Source organism: Egretta garzetta, unplaced genomic scaffold (assembly GCF_000687185.1).
Source record: "Egretta garzetta isolate BGI_Z169 unplaced genomic scaffold, ASM68718v1 scaffold36, whole genome shotgun sequence".
Classification (NCBI taxonomy): Eukaryota; Metazoa; Chordata; class Aves; order Pelecaniformes; family Ardeidae; genus Egretta; species Egretta garzetta.
This window is the reverse complement of record NW_009259975.1, coordinates 1,563,558-1,578,581: the sequence shown is the minus strand read 5'-3', so window position 1 is coordinate 1,578,581 and position 15,024 is coordinate 1,563,558. Positions and strand designations below refer to the sequence as shown.

General features: G+C 37.2%; 1 protein-coding gene across 4 annotated transcripts in view; it reads right to left on the bottom strand.

The window, feature by feature from the left end:
• ST18 (ST18 C2H2C-type zinc finger transcription factor) overlaps positions 1–3,417 on the bottom strand; it is a 49,002-nt gene extending 45,585 nt beyond the window's left edge. For 3 of the 4 annotated variants that reach the window (XM_035895875.1, XM_035895874.1, XM_035895876.1), the window contains exon 1: positions 3,228–3,411. In XM_035895875.1, coding sequence (XP_035751768.1) covers positions 3,228–3,402 — 175 coding nt within the window. In that variant the 5' untranslated portion in view covers positions 3,403–3,411. Of the gene's footprint in view, positions 1–3,227 lie in introns of all 4 variants that reach the window. The other variant, XM_035895873.1, reaches the window with a different exon arrangement.
• Positions 3,418–15,024: the final 11,607 nt, after the last annotated feature.

Genomic DNA, 15,024 nt, shown 5'->3' with positions numbered 1-15,024 from the left:
GACTATTTCATAAGATGTGTCTGTCCTCTCCTGAATCAGAAGAACTCCAGGTTTAAATAATAAATTAAGCATAGTCTAAAATGCAAATGAAGTTTCTCTCAATAACACAGCGAGCTATTAAGAGAAAGTGTAAAGGGTTATGATAATTTTAAAGTATTATGAACTACAGAAAACAAATAAAAAGCATTTTCAGTGAATATGTCCAATTCATTGAACTATTCTCTCAATCCACTTAACTACCCACATGTGTACAATAATGATTTATAGACATTATACCTAATTATGCATATTTGGGCTGTGTTAGAGTGCCTAACAAAAGCTCTAGAAAGCAACAATTACCTCTGTTGCTTAGCTACATAGTTTAAAATATTCCTATTAAGTGCAGATTATTGTGGAGGGGAAAAGGGGGACAAAAATGCACATGTGCACCACAATGCATTTCACTTTACTGCTGCCAAACTGTTAGCATTTTGGGTCACTTCCAGTTTACATAATTGTTTGGTTCAACTGTTTGTTATATGTTAAAAGAAAATATTGATTAATTCTTATTCTTCTTCAGAAAATTGGACTCATGCAGGGAGAGGTGGCCTTGTGCATTGTGTGCATAAAGTTGTGTTTAAAAAAAATGTCTGTAAACGTTAGTGTAACTTTTTAGCAGCTGGTCTAGTACCACACACATTGCAGTATTCTGAATAAAGAAGTCTGCTGTCTTTTCACATCTCAGCAAGTAAGACTGATGATTTGTCTCTATAACCAACTTTAGTTAAATGTGGTTTTATTATTTGCTCTTCTGCCATTTGGAAAATAACAGAAACCCATCAGTGGGTCATTTCAAAAAGTAAGAAGTTCTAGTTTTAAAAGAAATCTCCCACCCTTCAAAACAAAACAAAACAGAACAAAACAAACTTGATAATAATGACAGGTCTTTTCAGTTATTTTTCTGTGTGAAAGATGAAAAACAATATAAGTGCACAATAACATAATTTTGCTCCTTAAATAATCAGCAATTTTTAAATGCAATGTTTAAAAATTTGTTGTTGAACCAGTCTTAACGGTTCAGCTGTCCCAGCTTTGCTTTTCATTTCTACAGGCTGTAAATTTACTTTAAAAATAATCAAAACTCAGCTTAGTTTACAGTTGCATCAATCCATGAACTGAAGCATTAACTGATCAACGGACAAGCATCACGAGTTCGTAATAAAATGAGCAATACTACACTAAGAAATAACAAATAAACTTACATACCCATACCAGCTGTATACTTTAGCTAAAATTTGTTTTGTTGAAATTTGTGTTTGAAGTTATTTTTTGCAAGATTAATGCAAAAGGGATAGGTTGCTTTATCACTGACACAAGCAGGTTGGGAGGAATCTTACTGGTATCAAATAAATCTTTTAGAAATCAAGTGGGTTTTTTTTCTTTTGTCTGAAGGTGCAAATGGGGTTCCTCTACATTTATATCATGGCCCAACACCTGCCCTTTTTAAAAAAAAGAACCAGCTAAATAACTTAGGTTCATCTGTATATGGCACAAGTTCTACTTCTATACCTATCATAGTATTTTCCCTTTGGCAAGTTCTTCAAGCTGTGCAGTGGGCAGACACAAGGGAAAGAAAAACACACTACTGAGGGCAGCTCTGGATGGCCAGGAACCAGGCCGAATCGATACAAGAAAAATTAGCTAAGATCTATACAACTCAAAAAAAAAAAACAACTCCAAAACAAACCTAAAGAAAATCTCTTAAACAGCTTTCCTTATGGTGTTAGGAGATAGAAATACTCCTTGCGGGCTGGACAGGCACTGAGAACCATGGAGATGGTTCATTTTCTTGATGAATTTAGCTTAGTAATGTCACCCAAAATTAATTAATTAATGTTCTGTTTGAAGAGGTAGCTCCCTTCTAGGCTTTCATACTGGTGGGATGAAGACCCTTGGAAGAGACTCCTCCTATAAGACTTACAGGTCACAACTGGCTGAAATCTTTGCTGCATAGAAAAAACACAAAGACCTCCCCTGATTTTGGTAGAACCGGGATTTGACTCTTTAATCTGAAAGACAGCTGCTGCCTTCTTCTCTATGTTTTACAGTATTCATATGTATAAACCTGGGGGTGGGGGGGTGGGAGGGTGTTGTTCTGTTTTTAAGGAAATTCTGTTTAGAGTGGATAAAGATATAAATTCCTAATCTCACTTCATCATAGAATCATAGAACATCCCAGGTTGGAATGGATTCCGAAAGATCATCTGGTCTAAGCTTTTGTAGGAAAGGGAGCCTAGATAAGATTATCTAGCACTCTGTCCTTCCAAAATACTTGATAAGAAGAAACTGAGTGGAAAATAAATTACCTTTAAACTCCCGTAGCAACCAGCAACTGAGTGGAATATAAGTTCATTCTGTTTTCATATTATCTATGATTACTAATTTCCCAGTGCCAGTTCACATTGCTTTTATCTTGACATTTGCTATCTACTGAGGACTCCTCCCTTTAAAACAAATGCAGAGTGTATTCCACTGATATCTTCTTACTTGCCTGGTTAACGATTTGTGCAGGACTTCTTAAACAAATATGTGACAGCCAATTTAGTTTGATAATTTTTGTTCATTTTGAATATACACAAACATATATTAGAAAGAAAGAGTAATAAAGACATACTGTAGCTATATTTTTCTGTCTCCTCATCCTCCTTCCATATTTCCCAGCATACATGTTGTAGAAGTTTCTACAAATTGTTGGATACGTTTGGCTTAGCAGAGTTGGAATAACAAGTATAAAAGTGCTGAGTCCAATAATCGTGTTAAACAGAACACACGTCACAGTCACATGCATGAAATTGCTTTGCTAAATGTTAAAGTCAACAATGTTTGCTAAGCATTTTTTTTCTTCCTAAGAGCTCTATATATTCCAGTGAAAATCTGCTCTTCATAAATGTGTTTTTCTCAGTGGTGGGCTTAACCTTGTTCTTTGACAGAGCTAGTGGAGAAGCAGATGCTGCACCGTATCTGACCTGCTGCGGTAGTTGTCTCTGTGTGACCTACAAAGCATTTACTAGACCCCAGGAGGAGTTATTGTACAAAATAATTGGAAGTACGATGGTTAAACCTAAACAGAAATGCACCATTCCAACTCTGTCAGAAGTCAAACACAATTCTACACACTTTTTGAAAATAGTTTGCTATCTCCCTTCCTGTGGAATTCAGGTTCAAGCGGAGCCACACTGTGTGACTACCTGGAGTTGAGCTGCTTTCGAGGACACTGATCTCTTCCTGTAATTCTGTCCTGTCTTCATTTTCTTCTTTGCATTCCACGCTGGGGCTGTAGTGGCGGGGTTTCATTAACAGGGACTTCCTTTTATTAACGGGAACGCCTGATACCTGTTCTTCAGCTTTTCTCTTCTTAGCCATGGAGCATTTGTAGGCACTGCAACGATCAGTCAGCAATGACAGAGAAAAAAAGTGGGAGAAATGAAGGGTGAATTGTTTAAAAAATAGCACCATCTTCTATTTTAATTCTAAGTATAAAAGTGAGGACTGACAAAATATTAATTCTCTTGCAGTTTCAGCAAGTTGTGTTTAGTGGATATTTAATTTTAGCTCATGTACTTAAGCTCAGGGCACAGGCAAGTCCCATTTCTTTTCACTGCTGCCAAAATCTGTTTAGGGGAAGGGGAATGAGGAGAAAACCAAACCCCAATACCTCATAACCCCAAATCCTTAATCCTAAATAAACATATGCTAATCTAAGCCTTGCTGTGCAGTAAAATAAATACAACCAGGAAAGGATGAACCAAATTGTAGTCTGGGTTGCTAATCCAGAGAAACAACTAATGGGAAAAATATACCACCAGTTACACTAGAACATCGTGAGCTCCTTTACCTTTACATCAGTGTGGCTATCCAATCACACACCTTGCGTTCAACAGCATAAAACCTGTGTGAAACACACTGTACCTTCAGAATATTTTGCAATACTGGTCCCTCTTTCAATATCAGTCCCAAGCGTTGGTTTCATTTCATTAACTCCAGCCATAAATGCCTAGTTTAAGCTCTTCTCAGGTCCCTATACAGGCTCTGGAAAATGGCTTCTCCAGAGGGTAATTCATCCCACTTAAAACTAGATCTATCTGATAAACAGGGTCAGCCATCCCCTGAGAAAGGCCTTGCCCAGTCTAGACAACCCACATGAGAAAACAGGGCAGTATTTTAAAGAGGAAGATTTTTAGCAGATTTATATACTTCCTTCAGCTCCTAGAAGTTCCACGTACTGATCTGCATATTAATTTTCTTCTACAGATATTTAGCAAAGCCTTTGCTGCCATGCAGCTGATCTGTATGGCATATAGGTGCTACATCATATGACACCTCATTAAGGAAGCCTGAACCTTCAACACTTTTTTTAATAACTTTTTGTGTAAGTGATTTGGCATGATTTCATTCTTCCCTCAAAACCAGTATTCTAAGGAATTTATGTAGTATGAATAATAGTGCTCATATCTGTCAGAGATGAAAAAACTACATATATGAATCTGTGTAATCCACTCAATGGTTTCTTGACCTTAGGCACTCCCAGGGTGTATTACAAATCTACACGATGCCCTTAGGTGTTGGATTTTGTATTTGGCTCACTGACTTAGCTGCAAGCTTTGCAAAAAATCCATGTATGCAGAGAACTCCTATTGGTTACACATATTACAAGCTCAACAGCATAAATTAATCCTTCCAAGGTATCTTATGTGCACTAAATTGGCTCAGGTTCTGATTGTTTTGGATGAAAGCATATGACTAACTTGAGCTTTTTGTTAAAAAAAAATACCCATTTTTGGCTAAGCACCTCTTTGGCAATCCATCATTGCAAACATGAAGGACAGAAATATGAAGAGCTGCATTTTAGGGGGAATGTTAACATTCTACCATACATATCTTAAGCACAGTGGATATTCTTGATCTTCTGAAAGCTAAAATGCTATGGGCATCAGGAATACTGGACACCATGCGCCTGCTGTAGTTGAATATATTATGGCTTCTGTGTTATTTCTCTGTTTACGAATAGAGAATAACATGAATATCATATTAAAGGTCAGTAGCACAATGGTATAAGCATCCCCTTGGAAATGATGCCCATATAACAGACATCAGGGATGGATTAGTGAGGACAAATAGGTGTAATTTATTTCTAAGAAAATACAATCAAGAGTTTCTTAACTTATATTTGTGAACGGCAGTTCAAACCATTCATGTTCTTTCAGGAAAATTGAATAAATGACAAATGTTTGAAAACCCTTCACACACAATTGTTTTTGTCAATGAACACCTTCACTAGGTTTGCTTTTGATCTTTCTCATTTATTTGTAAAGCTTCAAGTTTACCTCCAGTAGCTACTGTGAGAGTGTTTAGGACAAGATGAATTTCCAGTGTTTAATTCCCCTTTGACGAAGCTACAGCTGTTTCTTACACACGCATAATTAATAGATTTTTAGAAGAGAAGACCTAATTAGATCATCTAGTATGTCCTCCGGTGCAACACAGGTCACAGAACTTCACCTAGCTCTTCAGCTTTAATCCTGTAATTTGTGTGACTACTGTGTATCTTCCAGTCAAGTTAAGGGAAAACATGGTAAGACGATAAGTTGGTTGCTGTATTCTTGCTCACTAAGTACAATCTTTTTCTGCTAGAATGATCATATTATAACATCATCTGCATGATGTTATAAGCCCACTACTGTGGGCTGGCACAACAGCTATTAAACACGCTGGTTTTTCACCACAACTGTGAGAGATAGACCAACTCAGATGTCAGCAGACCACAGTCGGGACGAGCACAGGGGTACTGCTGCCACCTGCCACCTGCAGATCTGCTCTGAGAAACGAGAGCACAAGGATCCCACTTGACTGTAACTACCACAGTTTACAGGAATAAGTCAAAAGCTGCTGCGCCAAGGTTAGGACAGCAGGCCCACAAATTTGCCTTGGGAGCACATGCTCATGTTAGAAAGTTTGTCCTCTATGAAAGACTGAAACATCAGCTTGTCCTTATCATACATGTTTCTGTACGGAAGCAGCCAGTCACCCATATTTTCTCTGTAGCTCCCATCATTTTAAAATAAGCAAATGAATGAGATTCAGCTTTAAGTAAAATCATTCCTGATGCCTTCCACTCTGATTACAGGAAGATGACAAAACGCAGTTCTTGCGTCTTTCCTAGGAAGTGCAAATTGCTCTCCAAAGGCCAGGAAGACATTTTTCAACTCCAGCAGAATACACTCTTGCTTTTGCCAGTGGCTTTTTAAACTGTTGGTTGTGAGTTGTAACTGGAATCTATTAGTTTGCAAGAGCCAATTTAAAGATCTACCATTTACCAGCAATTCCCCTTCTTTTCTACATGACAGCATTTAAAAGTGAAAATGAAAATAAAACGAGAAAAACAACTTGAAAAGTAGTAGCTTTTTCAAGTACTTACACATGATTTGTTAAGTATTTGATAATGGACACTGGGAATTTAACTACTATGAAAAGAATATATTTATGCCTTTGTAACACTCGTGACATGTCAAATTCACCTTTGTCTTAAAAAGTTTCTATTTCTCTCTTTTGTTTATGTACATGTACACATACACATACGTTAGCACAGATTTGTCAAGCTGTAGTTTGTCAAATGGTAAACCTATAATTTAGCTTCTCTATTACTCATCTCATAAATTCAACGTCTAATAGTTTTGTTGCTATTTATCAATGGCCTGCTTGTTGTCATGGAACACTGATTCAGCTGTCAAGGTTATTTGGTAATCTGAGGCTCATAAAACTTCTTTTTGTTATGAGCCAAAAGCCAATACGTGGGGTTTTTTCCCAATTAAACTGTACTTAAATTTTACAAATAATAAATCATTTTAGTACTATCTATCATGAGCAGATTTTTTATAATTTCTTTTTATCCATGACTCAGTTACCAAGACCAGTCAGTTGTGTCAGAGCCAAGAGGTTAAAATCTAAGACATGTAAGGCCTGGTTGCATGGGTTGAAAAAGAACCCTTGATAAATCTTTCATATGTATTTCACACCTAAATAATTTGGGGGAATTTCTGGGTCCTTCTCCTTCCTTTATTTCTGCTCAGAATATATGTTGGATGGTGTGAGCAAACACTGGTAGTACACAGGCAGAACCATGCATTGGCTCCATACCACAAAGCAATACCTCAGAAGAAAGAGGTTTTAAGCAGTCCTAAACACGTACAGCTTTTCCTACTGCTAAAAATAGTCATGCTCATCTTTTTTTTTGTAATTGGCTTATCTAAGTGATATGTTTGTCAGGCCTTTAACCTGACCTTTAACCACTTTGTAGCCAGCGAGGATTTTTTGTTAATCTGTTGGCAAGACTTCCAGATCTCTGGGGATTTTTTTCTTACTCGCAGCAGCCTGCAGATTGGTAATGCATGATAACAGAGCAAAGAATTGCCATAGTGGGCAAAACCAGCATTCAGCCTGACGAATGGTGTTTACTAATGCCTGTAATGGATGCCAGGTGAAATAATAAGAACAGAACACACTGCATCTCATATACACTCCTTCGCTTCAAGAGACAAAATGAATATCTTTGAATATCAAGGCACTTACATTTATTGTCTGGCATTAAGGACCCCACTCCTCATGTGAGTTTGCACTAAAATAATTAACAGAACACTTTAGTTTGTGGAGAAAATAATTTTATATTCTTAACCTGAATTGCCTTTTGACTGTTTGCTTTACTATACCACAAAAGTAAGCGTTAGACTATTGAATTACCTTTAAAGGGAACATCATCTGATCTGTAGAATCATTTAATTTCACACTAGTAGTTACAAGGGGAACGTTAGCCTAACTAGTCCTTAATCATATTGTGATTAAAGATGTTGCCAGATGCTTTAAGCAATGATCTGTTTTTATTCACAAACTTGCAGATGCCCTAGGACACTTTGGAAGTCAAATACTACATTTTCCTTACAGGAGGGAAAAGTTGGTATTCAAAGATTCAAGGACACTTGCCACTCAGAGATGAACCAGTAGCTTACAAATGTCTGTCATGGTTGGGCCTTCTTCTAAGAATTTTAAGACTGTACTGAATCAGAGCTACATAAAAGGAACAGAAATTCCGAATGTCTCCCCACCTTATTCCTCTTCTATGTCAGCTTGTTCTCCAAGAAACAGGTGAGCTGGATTTTGTTTAACTGTCTAGCACAATGGCTTCCAAAGGTGTAGGCTATAGCTGAAACTATCTGAACCCCCCCAAAAAAGGTTCAAGAAAGGAGCTGGAATCTCAGAGTCCAAAGAAAGAGAGCATTGGTAGTCAGACCACTGCAACTGAGAACCCAAATGAGTGCTGTTAATTACAGCAGCTTCAGATGGACAACAGTGGTTGGGGAGGAAGGTGGAGAGTGACTATGACTCAACTGTTTACTTTGTCTTCAGGTTAAGACAGTCAGATTTATGTTCCTTCTCCTTAACTAACCCTCATTGTTTGCAAAGAGTGTGTGTAAATTTTATAGCTCAGTGGAAGTGGGAGTGATGGTGTTCTCAGCTCAGGTTGCTCTAAACATGAGAACAGACAGAAAGAAGGTATTAAGACACTGTCTCATTGCCAGAAGTTGGATCCTCCACAGAAAGACTGAAAATCCCCACCAGTCAGGTCTGCAACGGGTCATGTTTTCAATGCCATGAAATTACTTACTTAATATAAAAGAATTCATATATTCTAACTATATATAAAGACAAATCCTAGATTCAGAAAACAAATAGAAGCTACTTTTCAAAGACATGGATTAGTCATAGTTTTTATACATAGAGAGACAAGCACGTTTTCTAAAAGGAAGAAAGTAAATTGCACCTCTTCAGACCATGGATACTGGAATATAAATCTACATGGTTATATCCTTGGAAAAATGACAACTAAACAGTAATTCCATTTACTGCATTCTGTTCTAAAATTCATATAGGTGCTAGATGCAAAACTAAGCGAAGTCTCTCAAAGGACATAAAGAAAATGGCTTGTGTATTAAATAAGGACTTCTTGATCAGTTTCTTATTTTATTTTTTTTTAAGGAAGATATTTGATGAGGTGCTTTTCTTCAGTGAGAACGACAGTTCACAAGAAGACTCCAATGACTTCATCCCATCCCTGTACCCATCAACTCTCATTCTTAGAAAGAACTGTAAGTTTTACAGTACCTTCTATCTTGCCTGCTCCATGGACTGCATACATTCTCAAGATTTCTACTAGACTGTATTCTGACAGTCCATCATGAAATACACTTGCCATTTGCAAACATTTTTCTACTCAGTGGGATATGAAAGTATGCTTACAGATGTTTTGTATCATGTCCATGAATTTCTCCCTGAATAGTGGAACATGCTGGGGCACAGGCTAATGAAATGACCATTCTACTCATCTAAAAAAGCAAAAGTGAGAAAGATTTGGGAATTGCCATGCGTGGAGAAATTGCACGTGTCCAGAAGCAATTGCTTGCTTTACAAGTTATAGGTGGCAATACACAGACTAGCTGAAGAACTTCAAGGAGAAAGAATGTGTAACTGAGAAATTGTAATCAATGGTTGAGCTAGAGTTCACCGGCAGTCTAAGACTGAGTTAAACCAGAAAAAAATATTTTAAATTATTCTTATACATATTAAAATATTCAAACATTATACCAATGAAAACGTATGGGTTTATGTGAAGATATTAAAAAAACCTTTTTTTTTTAACAGAACTCTGATGTGAGTTTTTGCAGATAAAATTTTGCAGGCTCATCACTGACAATAAGCTAAACATGTATTTGCCTTGTTTCTGACTGTCGTGGTTTAACCCGGCAAGAAAATTAACTCTATCCCAGCCGAAACCAGGACACTAATGTGGTGTCAGAGTTATTGACATTAATATTTTCTTGTATTTTGTAAAGTAAGCCAAGCCATGGTGACTTTTAGACAGTCTACAACATTTGGACTTCTTGACGGAGTGTGTTGTATTTCACAGATTCACCTTAAGTGATGAAAAATAATCTGGAAAATAGCTCCAGCTGGGAAATTCTGAAAAATTATTTCAGAGAGAATTCATAGGTAAAAGTAATTTCCTACCATCAACAATTTTAAGCATTAAAATTGGAAGAACTTAAACCAATAAAATGTGTCGAAAAAAATTGCTCATCATTTAGACCCAGTGAATTGGCTGTAATAGAAGCTCAGAACTAGCATGACTGACTTACTCCAATGATAATTAAAGAAAATCTGACTGCTTCTCATTTTTTAACATCACACACAACACAAAAAATGCATTTCACCCCTTTCTAACAAACTCATACACTTGGTTTACAAGTTGTACTTGTGAAAGGGACAGGGGCTTTTCCTGTGCACTGTAGCAATCATGCCAGGGTTAAAGGGGCTTCTACAAATAGAAAAATTTGCTGCCATACATGGGCAATGCTCTTTTTCTAAAATGCCAGAGTTGTGAGAAGTTCAGTCCAGAGCTGAACCAAGATGAAAGGAATGTACATGGGGTATAGATGGGAAGAAAGATAAAAGGGAAATTTGTATTTATGAACACTAATAGAGAGCAAAATAAGCCCAGTAACTTGGGGGTATTAAAGTGTCTGTCTATATACACAAATGAAAGGTTTGTCTAGGAAAAAGGGAACAGACCTGGACACATAATAAAGTGGAGAAAATATGGTATTATAACTGAAAGCTGGCTGGAGCATGATACTAAAAGATATATTTTATTTTAAAAAGACATATAAGAAAAGCAAAGGAGCTGCCACAGCCTTGTTGGTGAAAGAGGATTTACTAGCCCCCATAAGAAGAGGCTGGGGACAAATGGGTAATGGTGTTGAGTCATTATGTACTGAGCTTGGAGATGTTTCAGACAGTAAACTAAATGTTATAGGCCACCTGACCAAAAAGAACAACTGGACTGTGAAATGATTGAGCAAATAAAAAGAAGCACGTAAAAAGAGTGGAGCAATGGTAAGTCAGCAATAACATAGGAAAAGGCATGCAGTTATGGCGAAATCTACCCATGCCTCAAGCTGTGATGCCTGAGGCTAAAGGACAACGATTTCAGGCTGCAATAAGCTCATGAAATGGCACCTTTTTTTTTAAAACTTTTTTTTTTTTTTTTTTAATCCTTGTCTACTATTTTAACAGGGTTCTCCCAACAGGAAAAGCGGCTTGGAGAAGGACAGTACAGATTTAAATTCTCTTCTCCAGTTTTCTTGTTTTCTGTTTACAAGATTGTAGGAACATAAGGATATTCAGATCATATAAAAAATAGTGCACATAAACCCTCTAATTGAAATACTATGTTAATTAAACGGATGACTTCACAGTGCCATCCTATAGCTCATAGATCAAGAACTCTGTATGGCTAGAGTTGCATATTTGGACCCTTTTCTAATAGGTAACTTATTTTTAATAAAAGCCAGTTCAGAGGAAACTTAAGTTTTATTGTGTGGACTTCAGGAAGTTCTTGCACTCAGTAATATGAATGAATTCCCAAGATCTGGGCCAAATCCAGCCTCCGTAGCCTCTTTTTCATTTACTCATTCAATCTGGCCAGGTTGAGTAGGTCAATAAATTCCAGTGGGACCCAAGCCAAGAATTTGGCTTAGAATGGATTAAATTTCTAGGCAGATCTACAGATCATCCACACAACCTTTGCATCCAGAAAGCCTTGCACATGAGTAGTCAGCCTGCTAAAACCAGTAAATACGTAAATAAAAAGCATACTGGTAACTACAGTCTGGATAGCAAAGACGTAAAGAAGATAAGCTTTGTTGTTTTGTTTTTTTGACAACAGACAATGGAACTGTAAGCAATTCATTGTCAGGGGCCAGTACCTCCCTTTAATGTATCAGGAGGTCCCATGGCTGCATTCTTTCCCCTTCCTTGCTATCTCCAGGCTGTCCACAGTCTGTTTCAGCTTGCTTTTGCTTGGCTAAATCCACCCTTGACATCAGTCAGACAGAGCAATTCAGCCAGACATAATATTTAACTCATGATTGATATACACGAGGCAGAAGTCACTGGTTGGCATTTCAATCTCTATATGGCTTGTGGTCATCTACAGAGAAAAGATCTGCCATAAGAGGAAAAAAACACATTTGGGGCTATAATGTTCTGATGCATTCTGTCACCCAGCAAAAGGCATTAAAGCATAGGCAACTCTAAATTCCTGTGTAGGGTTGGGAGGGTAATATTTACTGTGTGCTGATGAACACAGAAATTGTGATGGGGAAGACTCCTGTAACATGTTAAATAACGTACAAGTTTCTGTTCAAGGCAAGGAACATTCTAAGATGCAACAAACTCTCAGGTAGAAAAAAACTTCAAATAACTATCTGGCAGTCTAGCAGCCACCGTTAAAATGATGTGGATTTGACATATATTACAAACCTATTACAGAAAAGTGTATGTTGAAACTAATTAATCATTGCCTTTTTTATGTATTAAATGGAGGCTTTAAGTACAAAAATTGTAAAACCACAAAGAGAAGAACAAAGAGAAAAGAGACACTGAGACAAAAGTGTTGGCTAGAAATGAACACAGTAGATGTTAAAAGAGGCCTGTAATATGTTAGAAATTTAGCCAATGCATTTGTTATTAAGAAAGCTATAAAAGTCACCTATAAAGCAAATGCACCTAAAGCAAACTAAATTGGACCTTTTAAAGGTCATGAATCAATCCAAGAGGAAAAGGTAGGGGTCACAGTGCATAGATCAAAGGTTTTAATGTCTACAGGAATTAGGCCAATGATTCACCATAATTAACAATTTCAATCACAGGTGTCTCAAAAGGAGTATGAGATACAGTTCCTATTTCAACCATCTTAATGGTTATTACAACAGTTCACTAAATAGTTAAGTCAAATAACTTATTTCTCTTCACAGAAACATTGACAAGAGTGGAGGAGAGGAGAGGAGAGGAGAGGAGAGGAGAGGAGAGGAGAGGAGAGGAGAGGAGATGTAGATTTCACAATTTGATGGCAAATTAGAGGAGGACTAGAAGATGAAGGGAGCAACTTAGGCACAACAGACCTATTAATTTGATTGCCATTACAATTTATGTTAATGCTTGTTTTATTAGTATGATGAGAATGGTTGACATACAGGATATAATAATAAGGATAAGTGAATTCCAGCACTATTATTTTATTAGTTCTGTGACCAGCATATACTTACCTTTGCCTCACAGTAAACTGCACCATGTACTGATTGTTCAGTGTTTGTTATGCTTGACTGTTAAATGTTTTGTATCAAACATCAATTACATAATCATTTTTTCTTAGCATAAAACAGGTTTCCACAGATTCTTTGAGGGGAGTACTGACTAGCACACCAGCCTAAATTCCTTAAGAACCTAACAGTGTGGTCAGAAAAGAGTAAGAAATGAACAAGATATATTGGGAATTTAAGAAAGTATGATTGATGACAACATGACAGCCTTGATTATACCAGAAATCATGGAGTAAAAGGCAGAGGTTAATATTTTCAAAGCCCCATAATCATTTCAATTTCTACAATGGCTAGGACAGGAGGAAGTTCCTTTTCCAAACTAGGGAGCAAGCAGTAGTTAAGAGCAGTACTCTTAACTCATCATTCTGTTACCAGACCTTGGGAATAGGTACTCTTAAGATTAATGCCTATTGCTTAACTGAAGATCGGTTATCAATAGAAACAGCATGACACAAATCTTTGTCTCAGATGAAATGCCTGATCTAGGTCTATCATGGAGAAATACTTGAATGAGAAGTTGGCATAACTGAGGAGGAGAGATAGGAATGTATGCTGTCAACACCCAATCTTCAATTGCAAAAAAGACTTTTTATCAAGCTTGGAAATGTCTGCACAAAATCAGGATAAATATCCTGGCAGTAGATACAACTACTGTCCATCTTCATTTAGCATTTAGCACTACATCTATACAGACTCAGGGACATGCTTTGCTTCAGCAGAGCACATCAAGGACTGCAAGGGTCCTACACTCTCTGCCAGTGGGAGACAGATGAGTCACCAGGACGCACAAGAGTCCACCTCAGTTCTATTCCAAATGTGCTTATTCAGGATTATGACAAATGTGCTTTTTCCCAGCAGTTTCCAGAAAATCTTGAGTCTACAACACACTCCTGTGGAAACAGAAGCCAAGCCCAAAGGGCAAACCTGAGGGTTTTTTCAGATGTAGGCTAGGAACAAGCAGCTTTCTCAGCCTCTGTCTCACTTTTAAGTGGTGCTATGGGCTTAGCATCCGGTGAAGGCAAGAGCTACACAAATCAATTATAATCTCAGTTCTTACTGAGGAACATCTCTGCGCTTTTTTGTGTGATTTTTTTTTTCATGTGCCCACTTCTTCCACCATCTAAGCACTTCTTTCACCTCTTTCTCAGGTAATCTGCCAGACCACTGCTTTCTTTCCATACAAGTACTTCTTAAAAACCTGCTTATTTTGTGAAGCTCACAAAAAGAGTTAGCAATGAATCATTCCTTTCTAAATACTGCTAGGCATGCATGGTCCTTTTCATTCATGCTATGAACTTTTCCTGAGTGGCCAAATCATCTTCTGTCTATCAAACAGTCTACCATCATTCCATTACTGTATGAAACTAGAGTTCAGATATCAATGGATATGTATAATCTACAAGTACTTAGAGTAAACCAACAAAATATTCAAGATTGTAGAATAAATAATAACCACTTCAGTCAGCAAAACGCTTTTTAGTATGCTGCCGATTCTGTTATTTATAATGACATACCTCTTAAACATTTTGGATAAAGTTAAGGAATATATTTCAGTAACATAAACCTTCTGAAATACTTCAGCACCATCGATTGCAGGGTTGATTTGCTGGTTTCTCACCCTCTTAATCAAGAGACGGCAGCAAAGAGTGAAGTGTCCAGTTACTCCTTCTATCAATAGACATCCAGACAGCTCTGCTCTATTAATTCTCTCTCTTCTAAAACATTCAAGATACTCATATCTCTATACATTCACACTGAACAGTTCAACTTGTCTGAA